General features: G+C 47.5%; 1 protein-coding gene and 1 long non-coding RNA gene across 16 annotated transcripts in view; one reads left to right on the top strand and one right to left on the bottom strand.

Annotated features, from left to right (window-relative positions):
* The window catches only part of SYNE1 (spectrin repeat containing nuclear envelope protein 1), a 965,679-nt gene that overhangs the window by 469,829 nt on the left and 476,807 nt on the right, over window positions 1-19,043 (bottom strand). For 14 of the 15 annotated variants that reach the window (XM_063917854.1, XM_063917860.1, XM_063917859.1 and 11 more), the window contains 4 exons: window positions 18,174-18,401; window positions 16,490-16,588; window positions 10,392-10,579; window positions 5,964-6,087 (listed from right to left, as the gene is read on the bottom strand). In XM_063917854.1, coding sequence (XP_063773924.1) covers window positions 5,964-6,087; window positions 10,392-10,579; window positions 16,490-16,588; window positions 18,174-18,401 — 639 coding nt within the window. Of the gene's footprint in view, window positions 1-5,963; window positions 6,088-7,121; window positions 7,317-10,391; window positions 10,580-16,489; window positions 16,589-18,173; window positions 18,402-19,043 lie in introns of those variants that run through there. The other variant, XM_063917868.1, reaches the window with a different exon arrangement.
* The window catches only part of LOC134910151 (uncharacterized), a 107,267-nt gene continuing 95,964 nt past the window's right edge, over window positions 7,741-19,043 (top strand). Inside the window, exons 1-2 of the long non-coding RNA XR_010176131.1 lie at window positions 7,741-7,840; window positions 10,441-10,585. This is a non-coding gene — a long non-coding RNA (uncharacterized LOC134910151). The remainder of the gene's footprint in view (window positions 7,841-10,440; window positions 10,586-19,043) is intronic.

The following is a 19,043-nucleotide window of genomic DNA, read 5'->3' as shown; positions in this document are numbered from 1 at the left end:
TTCTGTATGGAGGCTCCACTCTCCGGCATGTACGTCCTCACGACTGAGAAAGTCCACTTCCCAGTTTAGACCCCCGGAAATGAACACTGCCGATATGGCTGGCAGATGGCGTTCCGCCCACTGCAGAATCCGTGATACTTCCCTCATTGCCATGCAGCTTCGAGTGCCGCCTTGATGATTGATGTACGCCACAGTGGTGGCGTTGTCTGACTGTACTTGAACAGGTCTGTTCTGTATTAAATGCTGAACCAAGTTCAATGAGTTGAACACCGCCCGCAATTCCAGAATGTTTATCGCGAGGAGAGACTCCTCCTTGGTCCACCGACCCTGAAAGGAGTGTTGCTCCAACACCGCGCCCCAACACCTCAAACTGGCATCCGTCGAAAGAAGGACCCAGTTGGAGATCCAGAAGGGACGACCCCTGCTCAATCGTTGGTCCTGAAGCCACCAGCTCAGTGACAAGACGAACCTCCGGAGAAAATGAGATCATTTGAGACCTGATCCGATGAGGCAGGCCATCCCACTTGGCAAGAATCAACCTCCGGAGAGTGAGGGAATGGAATTGAGCGTACTCCACCATGTCGAGAGCCGACACCATGAGACCTAGCACTTGCATCGCCGAATGTATCGACACTTGCGGACGAGTAGGAAGCATTGAATCCTGTCCTGAAGCTTCAGGACTTTCTCCTGAGACAAGAACAACCGCTGGTTGTGAGTGTCCAACAACGCCCCCAGGTGCACCATGCTCTGAGCAGGGACCAGGGAGGATTTCTTCCAGTTGATGAGCCAGCCGTGGGCTTGCAGAAACTGGATAGTCAGATCCAGATGGCGTAGCAGACTCTCTGGGGGATTTGCCAGGATCAACAAGTCGTCCAAGTACGGAAGGATCCTAACCCCTTGACAGCCGTCATTACCGCCATGACCTTGGTGAAGACTCGCAGAACCATGGTCAAACCAAAAAGGTAACGCCCAAAATTGGTAATGGAGGTTGCCAACCGCAAACCTCAGGTACTGCTGATGCAACACTGCAATGGGTAAGCATCCTGTGTGTCCAGTGAGACCATATAGTCCCCAGGCTACAAGGCCAGAACAATAGAGCGAAGAGTTTCCATACGAAACTTGGAGACCTTCACAACTTTGTTCAAGGACTTGAGGTTGAGAATGGGCTGGGAAGACCCATTTGGTTTTGGGACTAGGAACAGCGGTGAATAGTACCCCTTGCCTCTCTGAGCCAGAGGCACCTGTACTACCACTCCTGTGTCCAGGAGGGACTGTACCACCGAATGAAGAGTCTTTGCCTTCAGCTGATCCAAAGGGACGTCTGTCAGGCAAAATCGAGGAGGGGGAAGATTCTTGAAGGATACGGCGTAACCTCGAGTGATGACTTCCCGTACCCAGGCATCGGAAGTGGTCTTCAACCATTCCTGGGTAAGCCCTAGAAGTCAGCCCCCCACTATGGGATCCCCAGAGGGAGGCCCGCCCCATCATGCAGCAGGCTTGTCAGTTTTTGGAAGCAGGCTGACGGGCAGCCCAGGCCCGTTTGGGTTTGGGCTTATTGGGTTTGGAAGTGCGAACCTGTTTTGGGTACGCCTGACTCTCTGCTTTACCTGAAGGACGAAAGGAGCGAAAGGAAGTACTCTTAGCCTTCGGCACCGAAGGAGCAGTACTAGGAAGACATGCTGTTTTAGCAGACACTAAGTCAACCACTATCTTGTTAAGGTCTTCTCCGAAAAGAATATCTCCTTTGAAAGGGAGTACCTCCAGGGTTTTGTTAGAGTCCATGTCCACAGACCAGGACTGTAACTAGAGAATTCGGCGAGCCAAAATGGACGTAGTAGAAGCCTTGGACGCTGGAATACCGGCATCAGAAGCCGTCTCTTTAATGTAATGAGACGCTGTAACAATATACGACAGGCATTGTCTAGCATGATCAGAAGCATCGGAAGGCAACTCCGCCTCCAGCTCCTGAGCCCACGCTTCCACAGCTTCCGCAGCCCACGTTGCTGCAATAGTGTGCATATACACCGCACCGCACGTTGCCTTCAAACAACCCTCCACACGCTTGTCCATTGGTTCTCTCAATGACGGGGGTGTTTCCCAATTTTTACTAAGCTCCGTAGCGAGGGGGTAGCGAACCAGCATCTTCTTGTGAGGCGTAAACTTCTTTCCTGGATTTTCCCATGATTCCTGACGTATGTCAACTAAATGTTCAGAGTGAGGTCAAACTTGTTTAACCACCTTCTGACGTTTAAACCTGTCCGGTTTCTTAGGGGCAGCGTCAGGCTCCGGTTCATTATCAACCTGAAGAATGAGCCTAATAGCCTCTAACAAGTCAGGAACATCCACCTGCGAAACCACTTCCCCATCAGAAGCATCAGAATCAGAGTCTGTGGGGTCCGTATAAGCGCCATCCTCATCAGACGAGGTGTCTGGGACGTTGGTGGATTGTGAGGAAGTAATTGCCTGCTTAGAGGACCCCTTGGTCTTAGGCGGGCGAGGGTTAGACTATTGAGCAGTCAGTGATTGGTTCAATTGCTGTAACTGATTGGACAGGTGATCTGCCCATGGCGGGTTAACCGCGGGCACCATAAGCAGTTGTACCGGCACAGGAGGTCCCATAGGGGGCGTTAGTCTAGTTACCAGCGTACTCAGTAGCGTGGAAAAGGTTGCCCAAGGTGGGTAATTTTGCACCCCCATAGCTACAGTCCCACTGGGGGGGTAAGGAACCCCCTGAACCTGAACCCTCAGCTGCTATGTTATCCTCAAAAGCGTCTGCAGCGTCAACACCACGCAATGTGGGATCAGCCCCAGCTCCGTTGCCCTTTGTAGCTGACATAATCAAAAGCTCAATGCAAGGCAACACAGTACAATATCAGCAGCACAATACCTAACAAGAATCCCCTGTGCAGTGTATTAGCACAAACAGGGAATTCAAGAGGTATATGGTGACTAAAAATCACAGAGAAAAATACACACTGAGTATATCCTGTGAAACACCTATATTATGAGAAACCTAACAAACTTAGCCCCCTCAGGTTATAGAATATAGGGATAGCAATCTGAGTGAGATACCCGAAATGGAGGTCACACAGCAGCTATATGCACACACACAGAGTCACAGTTTGTACAATGCAGAAATTATGACATGCAATAAAACTGCACTGGACTAGCAATACAGAGTAGTACTATGTAGAGCTATACACTTAATTAGATATAACAATGCAAAGTAAAGACTGGATGTATATCACAGAGTACTTGTACTAAATAACCCTGACTGAATGCACTTTTTCTTAACTAACACTGTCAGCAGACATGTAGAATACTTAAGTGTCCTGTAAAATGCACAGCGCTGACAGGCAGGCGGCTTTATAGAGGAGGATTTGCCCAAACAGTCGCAGGAATAGTGTTGCTCTGGGTAATGGCGCCCAAACACTGACTAGGAGTGAGGGAGAGAGAGATATGCAGCTCCAAGGCGGGAACATTTACTCTAAATGGCGCCCTGGGGCTGGGGGAGGGGCTACAGGTCAAAGCCTTATCCCCCTGCTGGACTTCCCCACAGGGTACTGGGGCTTAATAAAACGGTTTTATTAGAGAAAACCGACCTGTGCCCATGCCCTGGTGGTCTAGTGGGGTCCCTGTACTACCACAGTGTCCACGCCAGCGCGCGTGGCCCGCCTCCCACCGGCTGCGCGGGATCGTGATTTACAGCGGGTCCCGACAAGGGTACCCCATGCCTCCTCCCTGAGTGCGGCCACGCGATCCGGGAGAACAGCAGTCATTTGTGTGACTAACGTGGAAGAAAACCAGAGCCTCCGCTGTAGGTACCCGGCAACCAGGGCGCGGGAGTGTACAGCGCCGCTGGGGGAGGTGATGGAGCTGCAGCAGGAGATGTTTCACTGACATCTTACACTTTCAGTGTCTCTGCTGCAGCCCCTAAAGTCTTCAATTTTCTTTAAAATATTCTCTCAGGGCTGCTGGAGCAGCCCCCCTGTTATGTGCCTGCTTACTGCATGGCACCAACTACAAAACTGAGCTCCTGTGCACAGAGGCGGGGCTATAGAGAAGGCGGTGCTAGGCAATCTGGGAACAGTCAAAGCTTTGAGCCTGTTGGTGCCTCGTATCAAGATCCTACTCTACACCCCAATGTCATTTCCTGTGGAGCCCAGTGTACCCCGCAGCAGAAATTAAATTCACGTATAATACAGTATAATAACTGATCAATGGGACTAGAAAGTGTACACCATAAAATAGTTTCTACCTTAGCTCCCGATGTCCGTGCTAGACAAGTGATCACATTTAAAAAAAAATTAGACTCCTCAAATGATAAACTAAAAACCTATAAAAGTTAAGAACTTGAAACTTAAAATAAAGCATAATACTAACACTTACGAAAAAACATGGTCTGGTTTAATTTCAGAACAAGCATTAATCCAACCATAGTGCTTGCTGAAGCTATGGGACTATCCCAAGTCCAAAAAGATCCCTGATTCTCTGTACTCCCACTGTACGTTTGTAAGAAACTCTCAGAGCAGAACGTGTGGTTTTGTCTAGCTAGGGGTGTGGTATATTTTGTTAAAATTCATCATGCCGACATTCATAATGCAGTCGTGAGAATGTCCACATGGTCACATGCTCAAAATGACGACACTGACCACTTCAGCTGATGACTTCCAGTGGATCCTGTCATTCTGCTGGTGGTATGCCTAATCTCCCCTCCCGTAACCTAACCCTAACCTCTCCTCCTGTATCCTATCCCTAACCCACCGCTGTTGGTTTGTGAAGAATGTTGATGTTTTACATGTTAACACTGCGAACATGGCAACATTTTGCACAAGCCGACATGTTCAATGTCAACATCCTAACTGTAAACATTCTGAATGTCAACATTGTAAATGTCAACATTTTGAGTACATCCCCTTGATAGATGGAAAAAATAATGTATTAAAGCAGGCCTGAACACTTACATTTAGCCTGTCCTTTCAAAGTTCTCCAGGTGTTTATACCTTCATAAAGCATGTTTTTACACCTGGTCCCACCACGCAGGTGTTGCACGTAGTTCCACCAAAGAGTACTAGCCCCTGAACTATGTGGTCCCAAGCATCATACTCCCACAGTTCTTACACATTATTAAATTTTTTTACATTTGCCAATGGATTCTACAGTGATGCAGAAAACACTTCCATACTGATTCTTGTACTTGTGCTGTAATGTATATGGCAGAGTGTTCAGTTTATCTCATAATACTTCTGAAATACTTTCACATGTGCGGCGGGATGTAATGCCGACAGAGTCCGGCGGCCGTGCAGGATGGCTGCTGAACTTTTTTTTAAAGGGCAATCACTTACAAGGCAAAACCATGCCTTGTAAGTGATTGCCTCTTTAAAAAAAAGTCTGAGTTCGGCCGCCATCCCACACAGCCGCCAAACTCGGGCGGCATTACATTCCCGCCGTATATCTGCATACTATACAGTATATTGCAAAAAACACCTCAGTCACTTACAATGGATCTGGATCAGGTCCTGATGCACTTGTGGCTGAAGTCACAACGTATCGATGGTTGGTACATTGCGAATGTGCAGGACCCATACTGGGTATGTGTGGTATGGGTCCTGTGTGTGTCGTCAAACGCAGTACAGCTGCAGATATCTAGTGATTCACAGTCTGCAATTGTTTGGGGGCAGGGAGGGGGCAGCGATGGCAGCCATTTCACAAAATGGAGTCATGTCAACTCCATTTTGTTGGCGTGCCAAGGGCAGGGTCTTCATCGTCACTCAGCCTGACCAGACGCCTCCGGCTGCATTAACATATCTGCATTAACATATCTGAGCATCATTGCTGCTTCCAAGTAAGCAGCAGTGTTGCTCGATCCAACCATATCTGAAACATGCACAATGAATATTGGACAAGCACAAAGTGCTGTATGTTGGTTATGGTTCTTCATTGGTAATTCTGTTAATACATACCTGGACTGTCTGCAGTTCAGCTTTCAGTTTTACTACATCTGCCGAAACCTGTCCTTGTTGTGGAGAGACCAATGTTTCACCTCCTTCCAGCCAGGTCATAAAGGAGGAAAAGTCCCTTTCTTGTCTGGAAGTGGAAGGCAAAGTGAACATAATTTTTTTAGTGTCCATGAATAAAAATGAGAGCTAAAATAATTTACAGTGCAAAAAGAGTCTTTAAAATATAGAGACAAGATTACTAGCATACATACAGCCCTAGTACTACACTCTAGTGCAGAGTGTCAACACGTGTAATATTAGCGTATTAAGTATTACTCAGCTCTGCTTAAAGAAGGATTACAGAGGATGTAGGCGCTGGGAATAGAGGAGGGAACAAGGCAACAAGCTTTATGGTAGTGATTTATCTTATTACAATTATGTTTTCAAATATGGAACAAAAAGTGAAAAGGACCCTGTTTCCTTCATATTAATTAGTGTTAGAAGTAGAGTGCGCTACTGCACAGTCTCCAACAAAATGGCTCCTCAAGGGATGCATCATTACCTTACCAAGATGGCCCCTATCTTGCCAATGTGTATGAGCGACATGGTGGACGGCAGACGTCCTCAATCTTAGCTCCTGAGACCTATGATGTTACCCCGCTTCATCCTATGTGACAGTCCTGCACAGCTACCATAAGAGATGAGACAGTCACCAGCTGGTGAGGTGTTTGCACCCCTGCTCCACTACAGGCTCTGAACCCCTGCTGAACTAATATCTGTAACACTGAGTATGGCTGTATATTCACTTCTACAAATAAACCACAGAGCCTGGGTAAGCTACCTGTCTGGTCATTGCCAACACAATTTAACCACTAGTGTGTACAGTACTCTACTCACCATCAAGTCTGCACACAAGAAAGTGCAAAATAAACACAAAATGTTGCATGCATCATCACATATAAATACAATACAAACAAAGAAAATATCATTGCAAAAAGTAGACATTATTTACAAAACATGACATAAGTGCATAACATTTTTAGCCAGCTGTTGAGAACACAGATTTTTGTTTAGGGAAGGGAAAATGGCTAGGGTAAAATTGCCTAGTGGTATTTTCTTCTAAAAATATATACCTCACCACTATGTACAGTACCTTAAAATGCACTTATCACCTACACTTACGGGGCACATATGTCTTGGGGGCTGTATAGCAATGCAGCTTTTTCATTTGCTAGTATCAATGATACCACTATTCATGTGGCAATGCAGTCTAGTGAGTACTGTATTTTCATATAAAAGTTAGTTCAGCCCACAAAATGGAGGTCTCCAGTGTGTACAGATGACAGGTCCATTTTAAGACAAGTACTTAAAATGGACCTGACTTACATAGAGTAAAAGTGCATTTCACATTTTAAGTTTACACTGGAGAGTAATACTTCTCTGATGATCAGGAGTTTTGTATGTGTGTACAGAGGCGGAACTACCGGCAGTGCACTGCACTGGGGCCCGCCTCTGTCCAGGGGCCCAAGCATGTAATGAGTCAAACTGACTCATTACATGCCGCTGTGCGCTGCAGGCAACCGCTGCCCGCAGCGCACAGCCGCCCGGAGATAGGAGCTGAGCAGCGGTACAGACGGGGGAAGGAGGAGGGAGCCGGAGGACGGAGCCGCAGCAGCGCTTTGTTACTGGTGGAGGCGCTGCTGCTGCTGCTCCTCTGCTTCCCTATAGGCTGTCTTCCGAGAACAGCCTATAGGGAAGCAGAGGGGCAGCAGCAGCAGCGCCTCCACCAATAACACAGCGCTGCTGCGGCTCCCTCCTTCACCTCCCTCCTCCTTCTTCTCTACTGCCCGGGAATCGTCGTCTGACGCAGCTGCACCGAGGAGCCTGAGCCGGCGGAGAGGGTAAGTATAATTCTTCTTTCTTTCTTTCTTTCTTTCTTTCTTTTTCTTTCTTTCTTGTGCCTACCTGCCGCAATGTGTAAAAAGGGGGGACTACCTGCCGCAATGTGTAAAAAGGGGGGACTGCCTGCCGCACTGTGTAAAAAGGGGGGACTGCCTGCCGCAATGTGTAAAAAGGGGGGACTACCTGCCGCAATGTGTAAAAAGGGGGGACTGCCTGCCGCAATGTGTAAAAAGGGGGGACTGCCTGCCGCAATGTGTAAAAAGGGGGGACTGCCTGCCGCACTGTGTAAAAAGGGGGGACTGCCTGCCGCAATGTGTAAAAAGGGGGGACTACCTGCCGCAATGTGTAAAAAGGGGGGACTGCCTGCCGCACTGTGTAAAAAGGGGGGACTGCCTGCCGCAATGTGTAAAAAGGGGGGACTGCCTGCCGCAATGTGTAAAAAGGGGGGACTGCCTGCCGCACTGTGTAAAAAGGGGGGACTACCTGCCGCAATGTGTAAAAAGGGGGGACTGCCTGCCGCACTGTGTAAAAAGGGGGGACTGCCTGCCGCAATGTGTAAAAAGGGGGGACTGCCTGCCGCAATGTGTAAAAAGGGGGGACTGCCTGCCGCAATGTGTAAAAAGGGGGGACTACCTGCCGCACTGTGTAAAAAGGGGGGACTGCCTGCCGCAATGTGTAAAAAGGGGGGACTGCCTGCCACTATGTGTAAAAAGGGGGAATCAGCCTGCCGCAATGTGTAAAAATGGGGGACTGCCTGCCGCTATGTGTAAAAAGGGGTAATCTGCCCGACGCAATGTGTAAAATGGGGGACTGCCTGCCACTATGTGTAAAAAGGGGAATCTGCCTGCCGTAATGTGTAAAAATGGGGACGCTGTCTGCCGTAATGTGTAACAAGGGCACGCTGTCTGCCGTAATGTGTAAAAAGGGCACGCTGTCTGCCGTAATGTGTAACAAGGGCACGCGGTCTGCCGTTATGTGTAAAAAGGGGTAATCTGCCCGACGCTATGTGTAAAAATGGGGAATCTGCCTGCCGTAATGTGTAAAAAAGGGGGGCTGCCTGACGCTATGTGTAAAAATGGGGAATCTGCCTGCTGCTATGTGTAAAAAGGAGGAATCTGCCTGCCGTAATGTGTAAAAATGGGGACGCTGTCTGCCGTAATGTGTAACAAGGGCACGCTGTCTGCCGTAATGTGTAACAAGGGCACGCTGTCTACCGTAATGTGTAAAAAGGGCACGCTGTCTGCCGTAATGTGTAACAAGGGCACGCTGTCTGCCGTAATGTGTAACAAGGGCACGCTGTCTGCCGTAATGTGTAACAAGGGCACGCGGTCTGCCGTTATGTGTAAAAAGGGCACGCTGTCTGCCGTTATGTGTAAAAAGGGCACGCTGTCTGCTGTAATGTGTAAAAAGAGGAATCTGTTCGCTGTAAGGTGTAAAAGGGTCTCTACCTGGTGTAGTGGTGCTACTGTGCGGCGTAATTTGAATAATGGAGACTACTGTGTTGGTATTATTTTGTGGCCACACCCCTTCCCCACGAAGCCACGCCACTATGTATTTTTGCGCGCGCCTACGGCGCGCACTGCCCCTGGGGTGGACTTGGATGGGGGGGGGGGGGCAAAGCATTTTGTCGCACCTGGGCCCACCGCTTGCTTGTTCCGCCACTGTGTGTGTAGTAGGGAGAGTTATGATATGGCTATATAAAATTATGTTATTTAGCTTCCTCCCAAGCCATAAAATACATAGGTAAAATATTTCAATCCGCAAGTGAGGTTGGGACACATGACCGCAGCCAGGTTCTGGGCACCACATTTAACACCACTGAACATTTTACAACTTTTCTAGAGCACAAAATCATAGCTGCAATCAGGGACCGATTAAGCATGGGTTGTAGTTCTGTGACAAATCACGCAACTACAACCCTTTCCTCTAACATACGGGGGGACGCCCAGGACAGGGCAAGTCTGTCCCGCATGCCAGGTCCTGCCCCCCTTTTTCCCCGCTAACATGTGAGAGCTATACAGCGATGTGCTCACATGATTAGAGTTGCCTAGCTGTGAAGGAAGACGGAAGGCCGCCATATATTTTTTATTGCAAAGGCTGCGTGACTTCACGCAGCCGCCGCGGCCCACCCCCCAAACTGTGCCTAGACACCCACAAAACGCAGCATCGACGTCTTGTTACGACATCCTCCACAGGACTTAGATTGCGTTCTGAAGAGAACACAGTTTAAGACCTTGCGCATGCGCGTGCCAGTGCACGCGCACATGTGCTGAAATCACCTAATAGCGATTTCAGCACAATTGCGATTCATGCTGAATTTCCCCTTGATCCGCTTTAGTCTAGCAGGCATTGCAATGGGTACTGCTATTTTAAAATGCATTTAATGTATTCTTAAAATACATGATTTTAATATTTGAAAGGTGAGTTCAGTTTGGGTTTTTAAAATTGTGTAGCAAGCTCCCTCTGCTTTCCTCTATTAATAATAACCTAAGTAGTGTTATAACGATTATTTATTTAATTGCATAGCTTTCATGTCTGTAATTGCTTTACCTCTGCCAATTTGCTAATAATTGCTCCAGCAATGCATGCCTCTCTTTAGCTTTTGTCCCGGTACTTTCGACTCGAATCTGAAAGCCTGAGATCATCTGTACTGCCTTATCTTTATTTGTGAGTTTACGGGCAACAGATGTCAGAGAATTGATACTGCTCTTCAACATTTCAACATCGTGACAGAGATCCTGAAGGTGACAATAAAACAAATTTGATCATAATGATGTGAAGGTGGACCTTTATAAATAATAACAATATCTAGGAAATGAACAGTGACATTAATGTATGTTTCTCTAACGTCCTAGTGGATGCTGGGGACTCCGTCAGGACCATGGGGAATAGCGGGCTCCGCAGGAGACAGGGCACATCTAAAAAGCTTTTTAGGTCACATGGTGTGTACTGGCTCCTCCCCCTATGACCCTCCTCCAAGCCTCAGTTAGGTTTTTGTGCCCGTCCGAGAAGGGTGCAAACTGGATGGCTCTCTTAAGGAGCTGTTTAGTAAAGTTTTTTTTTAGGTTTCTAATCAGTGATTCCTGCTGGCGACAGGATCACTGCAACGAGGGACTTAGGGGAGAGACTTGCAACTCACCTGCGTGCAGGAGGATTGAAGTTTTAGGCTACTGGACACGGAGCTCCAGAGGGAGTCGGAACACAGGTCAGCCTGGGGTTCGTCCCGGAGCCGCGCCGCCGATCCCCCTTACAGACGCTGAAGAAAGACGGCGGAACGGAGGTCCGGAAACAGGCGGCAGAAGACTTCACAGTCTTCAGAGAGGTAGCGCACAGCACTGCAGCTGTGCGCCATTGTTGCTACACGGCTCACTGACACGGTCACGGAGGGTGCAGGGCGCTGCTGGGGGCGCCCTGGGCAGCAATATAAATACCTATTTGGCAAATAAATACATCACATATAGCCATTAAGGCTATATGTATGTATTTAACCCAGGCCAGTTTTCCTAATAACCGGGAGAAAAGCCCGCCGTGAAAGGGGCGGAGCTTATTCTCCTCAGCACTCAGCGCCATTTTCCTGACCAGCTCCGCTGGTGAGGAAGGCTCCCACTCTCCCCTGCACTACAGAAACAGGGTTAAAGAGAAGGGGGGCATAAATTGGCGATATAATTATATATTAAGAGCCCATATATAGAAACAACACCTTCTAGGGTTGTTATATACATTATGGCGCTTTTGGTGTGTGCTGGCAAACTCTCCCTCTGTCTCCCCAAAGGGCTAGTGGGTCCTGTCCTCTATCAGAGCATTCCCTGTATGTGTGTGCTGTAGGTCGGTACGTGTGTGTCGACATGTATGAGGAAAATGTTGGTGAGGAGACGGAGAAAATTGCCTGTAATGGTGATGTCACTCTCTAGGGAGTCGACACCAGAATGGATGGCTTACTTATGGAATTACGTGATAATGTCAACACGCTGCAAGCCGGTTGACGACATGAGACAGCCGGCGGACAAATTAGTATCGGTCCAGGCGTCTCAGACACCGTCAGGGGCTTGTAAAAACGCCCATTTACCTCAGTCGGTCGACAGACACTGACACGGACACTGACCCCAGTGTCGACGGTGAAGAAACAAACGTATTTTTCCTTTAGGGCCACAAGTTACATGTTAAGGGCAATGAAGGAGGTGTTACGTATTTCTGATACCACAAGTACCACAAATAAGGGTATTTTGTAGGGTGGGAAAAAACTACTTGTAGTTTTGCCTAAATCAGATAAATTAAATGAAGTGTGTGATGATACGTGGGGTTCCTCCGACAGAAAGTTATGGGCGGTATACCCTTTTTCCCGCCAGTAGTAAGGGCGAGTTGGAAAACACACCTTAGGGTGGACAAGGCGCTCACACGCTTATAAAAAACATGGCGTTACCGTTTCCAGATACGGCCGCCCTCAAGGAGCCAGCTGATAGGAAGCTGGAAAATATCATAACAGTATATACACACATACTGGTGTTATACTACGACCAGCAATCGCCTCAGCCTGGATGTGCAGCGCTGAGGGGGCTTGGTCGGATTTCCTGACTGAAAATTTTGATACCCTTGACAGGGACAGGATTTTATTGTCTATAGAGCATTTTAAGGATGCATTTCTATATATGTGTGATGCGCAGAGGCATATTTGCATTCTGGCATCAAGAGTAAATGTGATGTACATATCTGCCAGACGAAGACACGACAGTGGTCAGGTGAGGCAGATTCCAGACGGCATATGGAAGTATTGCCGTATAAAGGGGCGGTCCATTGGACCTGGTGGCCATGGCAACAGCTGAAAAATCCACCTTTTGTTACCCCGAGTCACATATTGGCAGAAAAGGACACAGTCTTTTCAGTCTCAGTCCTTTCGTCCCCATACGGGCAGGCGGGCGAAGGCCAGTCATATCTGCCCAGGGGGAGAGGAAAGGGAAGAAGACTGCAGCAAGCAGCTCATTCCCAGGAACAGAAGCTCCTCACGGCTTCTGCCAAGTCCGCAGCATAACGCTGGGGCCGTACAAGCGGACTCAGGTGCGGTAGGGGGTCATCTCAAGAGTTTCAGCAACACTCGCAAGGGAACTCCGGGATCCTACATGTAATATCCCAGGTGTACATTGGAAATTCGAGACGTCTCCCCCTCACACAATTCACAGGCTGTATTCCCAGCAGGTGATAATCAAAGTACCCTTCTTACAACAAGGAAGGGGGTAGTATTCCACACTATATTGTGGTACTGAAGCCAACCGGCTCGGTGAGATCTGAAATATTTGAACACTTACATACAAGCGTTCAAATCAAGATGGAGTCACTCGGAGCAGTGATAGCGAACCAGGAAGAAGGGGACGATATGATGTCACTGGATATCAGGGACGTTTACCTACAGGTCCAAATTTGCCCTTCTCACCAAGGGTACTTCAGGTTCCTGGTACAGAACTGTCACTATCAGTTCAGACGCTGCCGTTTGGATGGTCCACGGCGCCCCGGGTCTTTACCAAGGTAATGGCCGGAATGATGATTTTTCTTAAAAGAAACATGGACGCTTTCCTGATAAGGGCAAGGTCCAGAGAACAGTTGGAGGTCGGAGTAGCACTATCTTAAGTAGTTCTACGACAGCACGAGTGGATTCTAAATATTCCAAAATCGCAGCTTTTTCCGACGACACGTCTACTGTTCCTAGGGAAGATTCTGGACACAGTCCAGAAAAACGTGTTTCTCCCAGTGGAGAAAACCAGGGAGTTATCCGAGCTAATCGGGATCCTCCTAAAACCAGGAAAAGTGTCAGTGCATCATTGCACAAGAGTCCTGGTAAAAATGGTGGCTTATTACGAAGCAATTCCATTCGGCAGATTTCCCGCAAGAACTCTTCAGTGGGATCTGCTGGACAAATGGTCCGGATCGCATCCTCAGATGCATCAGCGGATAACCCTATATCCAAGGAAAAGGGTGTCTCTCCTGTGGTGATTACAGAGTGCTCATCTTCTAGAGGGCCGCAGATTCGGCATTCAGGATTGGATGCCGGTGACCACGGAGGCCAGCCTGAGAGGCTGGGGAACAGTCACACAGGGAAAAAATTTCCAGGGAAGTGTGATTAAGTCTGGAGAATTCTCTCCGCATAAATAAGCTTAGAGCAAATTTATAATGCTCTAAACTTAGCTAGACCTCTGCTTCAAGGTCAGCCGGTATTGATCCAGTGGGATAACATCACGGCAGTCGCCCACGTAAACAGAAGGGCGGCACAAGAAGCAGGAGGGCAGTGAAAACTGCAAGGATTTTTCGCTAGGCGGAAAATCATGTGATAGCACTGTCAGCAGTGTTCTTTCCGGGAGTGGACGACTGGGAAGCAGACTTCCTCAGCAGGCATGACCTCCACCCGGGAGAGTGGAAACTTCATAGGGAAGTTTTTCAACATGATTGTGGACCGTTGGCAAAGACCAAAGGTGGACATGATGGCGTCCCGCCCGAACAAAAACGGGACAGGTATTCCGCCAGGTCATGAGACCTTCAGGCGATAGCTGTGGATGTTCTGGTAACACCGTGGGTGTACCAGTCTGTGTATGTGTTCCCTCCTCTGTTTCTCATAACCAGGGTATTGAGAATTATAAGACATAGAGGAGTATGAACTATACTAGTGGCTCCGGATTGGCCAAGAGGGACTTGGTACCCGGAACTTCAAGAAATGCTCACAGAGGACTAAGGGCCTGGGGAGCTAAGAAGGGACTTGATTCAGCAAGTACCATGTCTATTCCAAGACTTACCGCGGCTGCGTTTGACGGCATGGCGGTTGAATGCCGGATCCTGAGGGGAAAAGGCATTCCATAAGAGGTCATACCTACCCTGGTCAAAGCCAGGAAGGAGGTGACCGCACAACGTCATCACCACATGTGGTGAAAATATGTTGCGTGGGTGAGGCCAGGAAGGCTCCACGACGGAAATTCAACTAGGTCGATTTCTACACTTCCTGAAAACAGGAGTGTTTTGGACCTCAAATTGGGGTTCATTAACATTTAAATTTCGGCCCTGTAGATTTTCTTCCAGAAAGAATTGACTTCTGTTCCTGAAGTCCAGATTGTAAAGGATGTATTGCATATACAGCTTTTTTGTGCCCCTAGGGGCACCGTGAGATCTCAACATAGTGTTGGGATTTCTTAAAATCATATTGGTTTGAACCGCTCAAATCTGTGGATTTGAAATATCTCACATGGAAAGTGACCATGCTGTTGACAAATATCTCACATGGGAAGTGACCATGTTGTTAGCCCTGGCCTCGGCCAGGCGATTGTCAGAATGGGCGGCTTTGTCTTACAAAAGCCCATATTAAAATTTTCCATTTGAACAGGACAGAACTGGGACTCGTCTCCAGTTTCTTCATGAAGGGGTGTCAGCGTTTTCACCTGAAACAACCTCTTGTGGTGCCTGCGGCTACTAGGGACTTGGAGGACTCCAAGTTACTAGACGTGGTCAGGGCCCTAAAAATATATATATATATATATATAGTTAGGACGGCTGGAGTCAGAAAGTCTGACTTGCTGTTTATACTGTATACACCCAACAAGCTGGGTGCTCATGCTTCTAAGCAGTCTATTGCACGCTGGATTTGTAGTACAATTCAGCTTGCACATTCTGTGGCAGGCCTGCCGCAGACGAAATATGTAGATGCCCATTCCACAAGGAAGGTGGGCTCATCCTGGGCGGCTGCCCGAGGAGTCTCGGCATTACAACTTTGCCGAGCAGCTACGTGGTCAGGGGAGAACACGTTTGTAAAATTTTACAAATTTTGATACTCTGGCTAAGGAGGACCTGGAGTTCTCTCATTCGGTGCTGCAGAGTCATCCGCACTCTCCCGCCCGTTTGGGAGCTTTGGTATAATCCCCATGGTCCTGACGGAGTCCCCAGCATCCACTAGGACGTTAGAGAAAATAAGAATTTACTTACCGATAATTCTATTTCTCGTAGTCCGTAGTGGATGCTGGGCGCCCATCCCAAGTGCGGATTGTCTGCAATGCTTGTACATAGTTATTGTTACAAAAATCGGGTTATTACTATTGTTGTGAGCCATCTTTTCGGAGGCTACTTCGTTTTGTTATCATACTGTTAACTGGGTTCAGATCACAAGTTGTACGGTGTGATTGGTGTGGCTGGTATGAGTCTTACCCGGGATTCAAGATCCTTCCTTATTGTGTACGCTCGTCCGGGCACAGTACCTAACTGAGGCTTGGAGGAGGGTCATAGGGGGAGGAGCCAGTACACACCATGTGACCTAAAAAGCTTTTTAGATGTGCCCTGTCTCCTGCGGAGCCCGCTATTCCCCATGGTCCTGACGGAGTCCCCAGCATCCACTACGGACTACGAGAAATAGAATTATCGGTAAGTAAATTCTTATTTTTTCAGTTTTATTCAGTTTTATTCTAACAAGCACAGTTGCTCCCCTGACGACACCTGCGTTCATCTTGTGGAGTGCGCCCGGCTGCTTGGAGAGTGGAGAGGCATATAGGCCATGCACAGCAGCCAGCTGTCTGCCCCTGGCCAACTCTCTGCAGTGTACGTGATATCATAAACTTGTGTACACTGTGTGTGGGTGGGTATATTTGAATCGATTATTAAATACCCAGATGCTAACAAGGTATTACCTGATGGGAATGCAGAACTTTATAAGTTTCTGCTGCAGAGGAGCAGTTGTTTATAGGACAAGCCAGGGACGCTTCAATTTTCTCCAAAGAATTCTGTACCTGTAAAGAAAACAATGGCATGATGTGCCAGGTTTAATAAAAATCAGTGGGTATTGGGGGTAATTCCAAGTTGATCGCAGCAGGATTTTTGTTAGCAATTGGGCAAAACCATGTGCACTGCAGGGGAGGCAGATATAACATGTGCAGAGAGAGTTAGATTTGGGTGGGGTGTGTTCAATCTGCAATCTAATTTGCAGTGTAAAAATAAAGCAGCCAGTATTCACCCTGCACAGAAATAAATAACCCACCCAAATCTAACTCTTTCTGCACATGTTATATCTGCCTCCCCTGCAGTGCACATGGTTTTGCCCAATTGCTATCAAAAATCCTGCTGCGATCAACTTGGAATTACCCCCATAGTAAGAGTAAGACTGCCCCCACAAGTAGTAAATTGGAACAAACACTAAACAACTATGACAGTGCGTAAGCTGGCCTCTTCGCAGAAGGGGAAACTGCCCTGATGTGATGTAGTTATGTGACCGGCGGTCTCCACAATACCGACGTCACGATCCCGACCCCTCACAATCCCAACAGTCGGCATGTCGACTGACAGGGACTACTTCCACTCATGGGTGTCCACAACACCCATGGGGAATAGAACCTGTGGCGAGCGCAGTCTGATGAGCGCAGCAAGTGGGAATAGAGTGGGAATAGAACTTGTGGCGAGCGCAGTGTGATAAGCGCAGCAAGCCCGAAGTGTGGCGAGTGCAGCGAGCCTGCAAGGGGCTTTGTTGCACTCTCCCCCTTCCTCTCCCCGCCGGGCATCTAAAAGCTGGCATACCAGCGTCGGTATGGTGAGCAGCAGTCTCCCGACCACCAGTCACGTGAACTCGACTTGCCCTGAAATGTTGAGTTGTGAGGTCACAAAATTGTTCTTGTGGTTCAGCCTAAAAGTTATGCTGCTAATTACTAACAAACTCTCCCTAACTACTGGACAGACAGGGCACCCCACCCTCCACAACCACCTGGTAACATTACGTAACTATTCCACAGTAAAAAGAAACAACTCATTTTTTCAGAAAAAACAGTGAGAACCCAGCATGTCAGCTAGCAGGAAACTGACCAAAAATAAAAGGTGATATGTATCAAACCTTTGTGTTTGGAAAATGACAGTTAGAAGGTGATTGGTTGGTACTTCCTCTCTCCACACTTTTATCTCTCTCTGAGGTTTGAAAGCTCTCCCCCACCTTCCCGAGTCAGCAACCTGGGCATGTTACAGAGGTCTTTAACATCTTTACCTCAGTAGAATCACCCAGAATAAGTCCAGCGCTTATGCAACTATTTTCCAAATTAGAATGGGACGTTTTCAATTATTCTCCCCTTTGTCATCACTGCTAACTTTCTTGATCACAACATTAATTTCATAATCAGCTATATTACATGTGTTAAAAGGTATCTATCTCAATAATAAAAAGACAATAACTGTCAATACTTGTATTTCAAAGCCAAAAAAACAGTAAGATCCTGAATAACTGTCATGCCTATATAGATGCTCCAGGCCACATGATTTTGTTTATCCCTAATATCTGCAGTACTAGTGAGTGACACCATTTATAAGAGTGTGTTTTTCTAATCAATGCTTTACCTGTTTCACTGTGTCATCAAACTTCTGCTGCTGTTCAGCATTGCCCAGGATACTTTCTTCCAGTCGTTGCACATGTTCTTTGAGCCCATCCCAATACTTGACCATCTGAGACAGCCGAGCTTTTATACGCGCCATCTCTGCAGAGCTAACAAATTCAGCAAAGGTGTGACACTGGGCTTCAAGGTCTGCTATTTCATTGCTTTTATCCTGAAGCTCCTTAATAATTTCCTATAGAAAATAATTTTACCATTAACTTGTTAAGAATTACTTGAATAATAAATAACCCAACATAGATTCCTGTTTATACAGCATCATTTTAAAATGAAATTATCAAAGCAGAACATTTTACTTTTCACTTACACTTGCATGAATACGTGCATCTTAGATGAATATTTAGCAAGTGTTTCTACTTATTGAATATCAGTCTCCAATTGTAGATTATTCTACTTTAAAAATCAACTGCTTACAGATGTAGCCATGCTCAGCATTGCCACCGAGCGTCTTATCTGCGGCAAATCAGGCGTGACTAGTGTGCTCACGACTATGATGCGCGTATGCACGCCCATAGGAATTAGTTGGCTGCGTACCTAGTCACAGCTCAGCGCACTAAGGGACACCAGCGGCTCGGCGCAGCACGTGTGACTGTGCAGTTGTGACGCAGGTAAAATGAGCGTGGCCATATCTGTATGTCAGTCAAGGCGGAAAATCGTGTATATAAGAATTATTAGGTTGCTCTAATTTGCATGATAGTACAAGGGTTATGTGGAAAGCTGGTGGGTAGGAGGGTGTCCCAGTCGCAGCAACAATGGCACCGGTCTCCAGCTTGTAGGGTGCCTGGAAATTCACCTTGCTGCGAGGAGAGTACATATA

Source organism: Pseudophryne corroboree, chromosome 4, assembly GCF_028390025.1.
Source record: "Pseudophryne corroboree isolate aPseCor3 chromosome 4, aPseCor3.hap2, whole genome shotgun sequence".
Classification (NCBI taxonomy): domain Eukaryota; kingdom Metazoa; phylum Chordata; class Amphibia; order Anura; family Myobatrachidae; genus Pseudophryne; species Pseudophryne corroboree.
The sequence above is the reverse complement of the archived record's forward strand: the minus strand, read 5'-3'. Positions and strand labels throughout refer to the sequence as shown.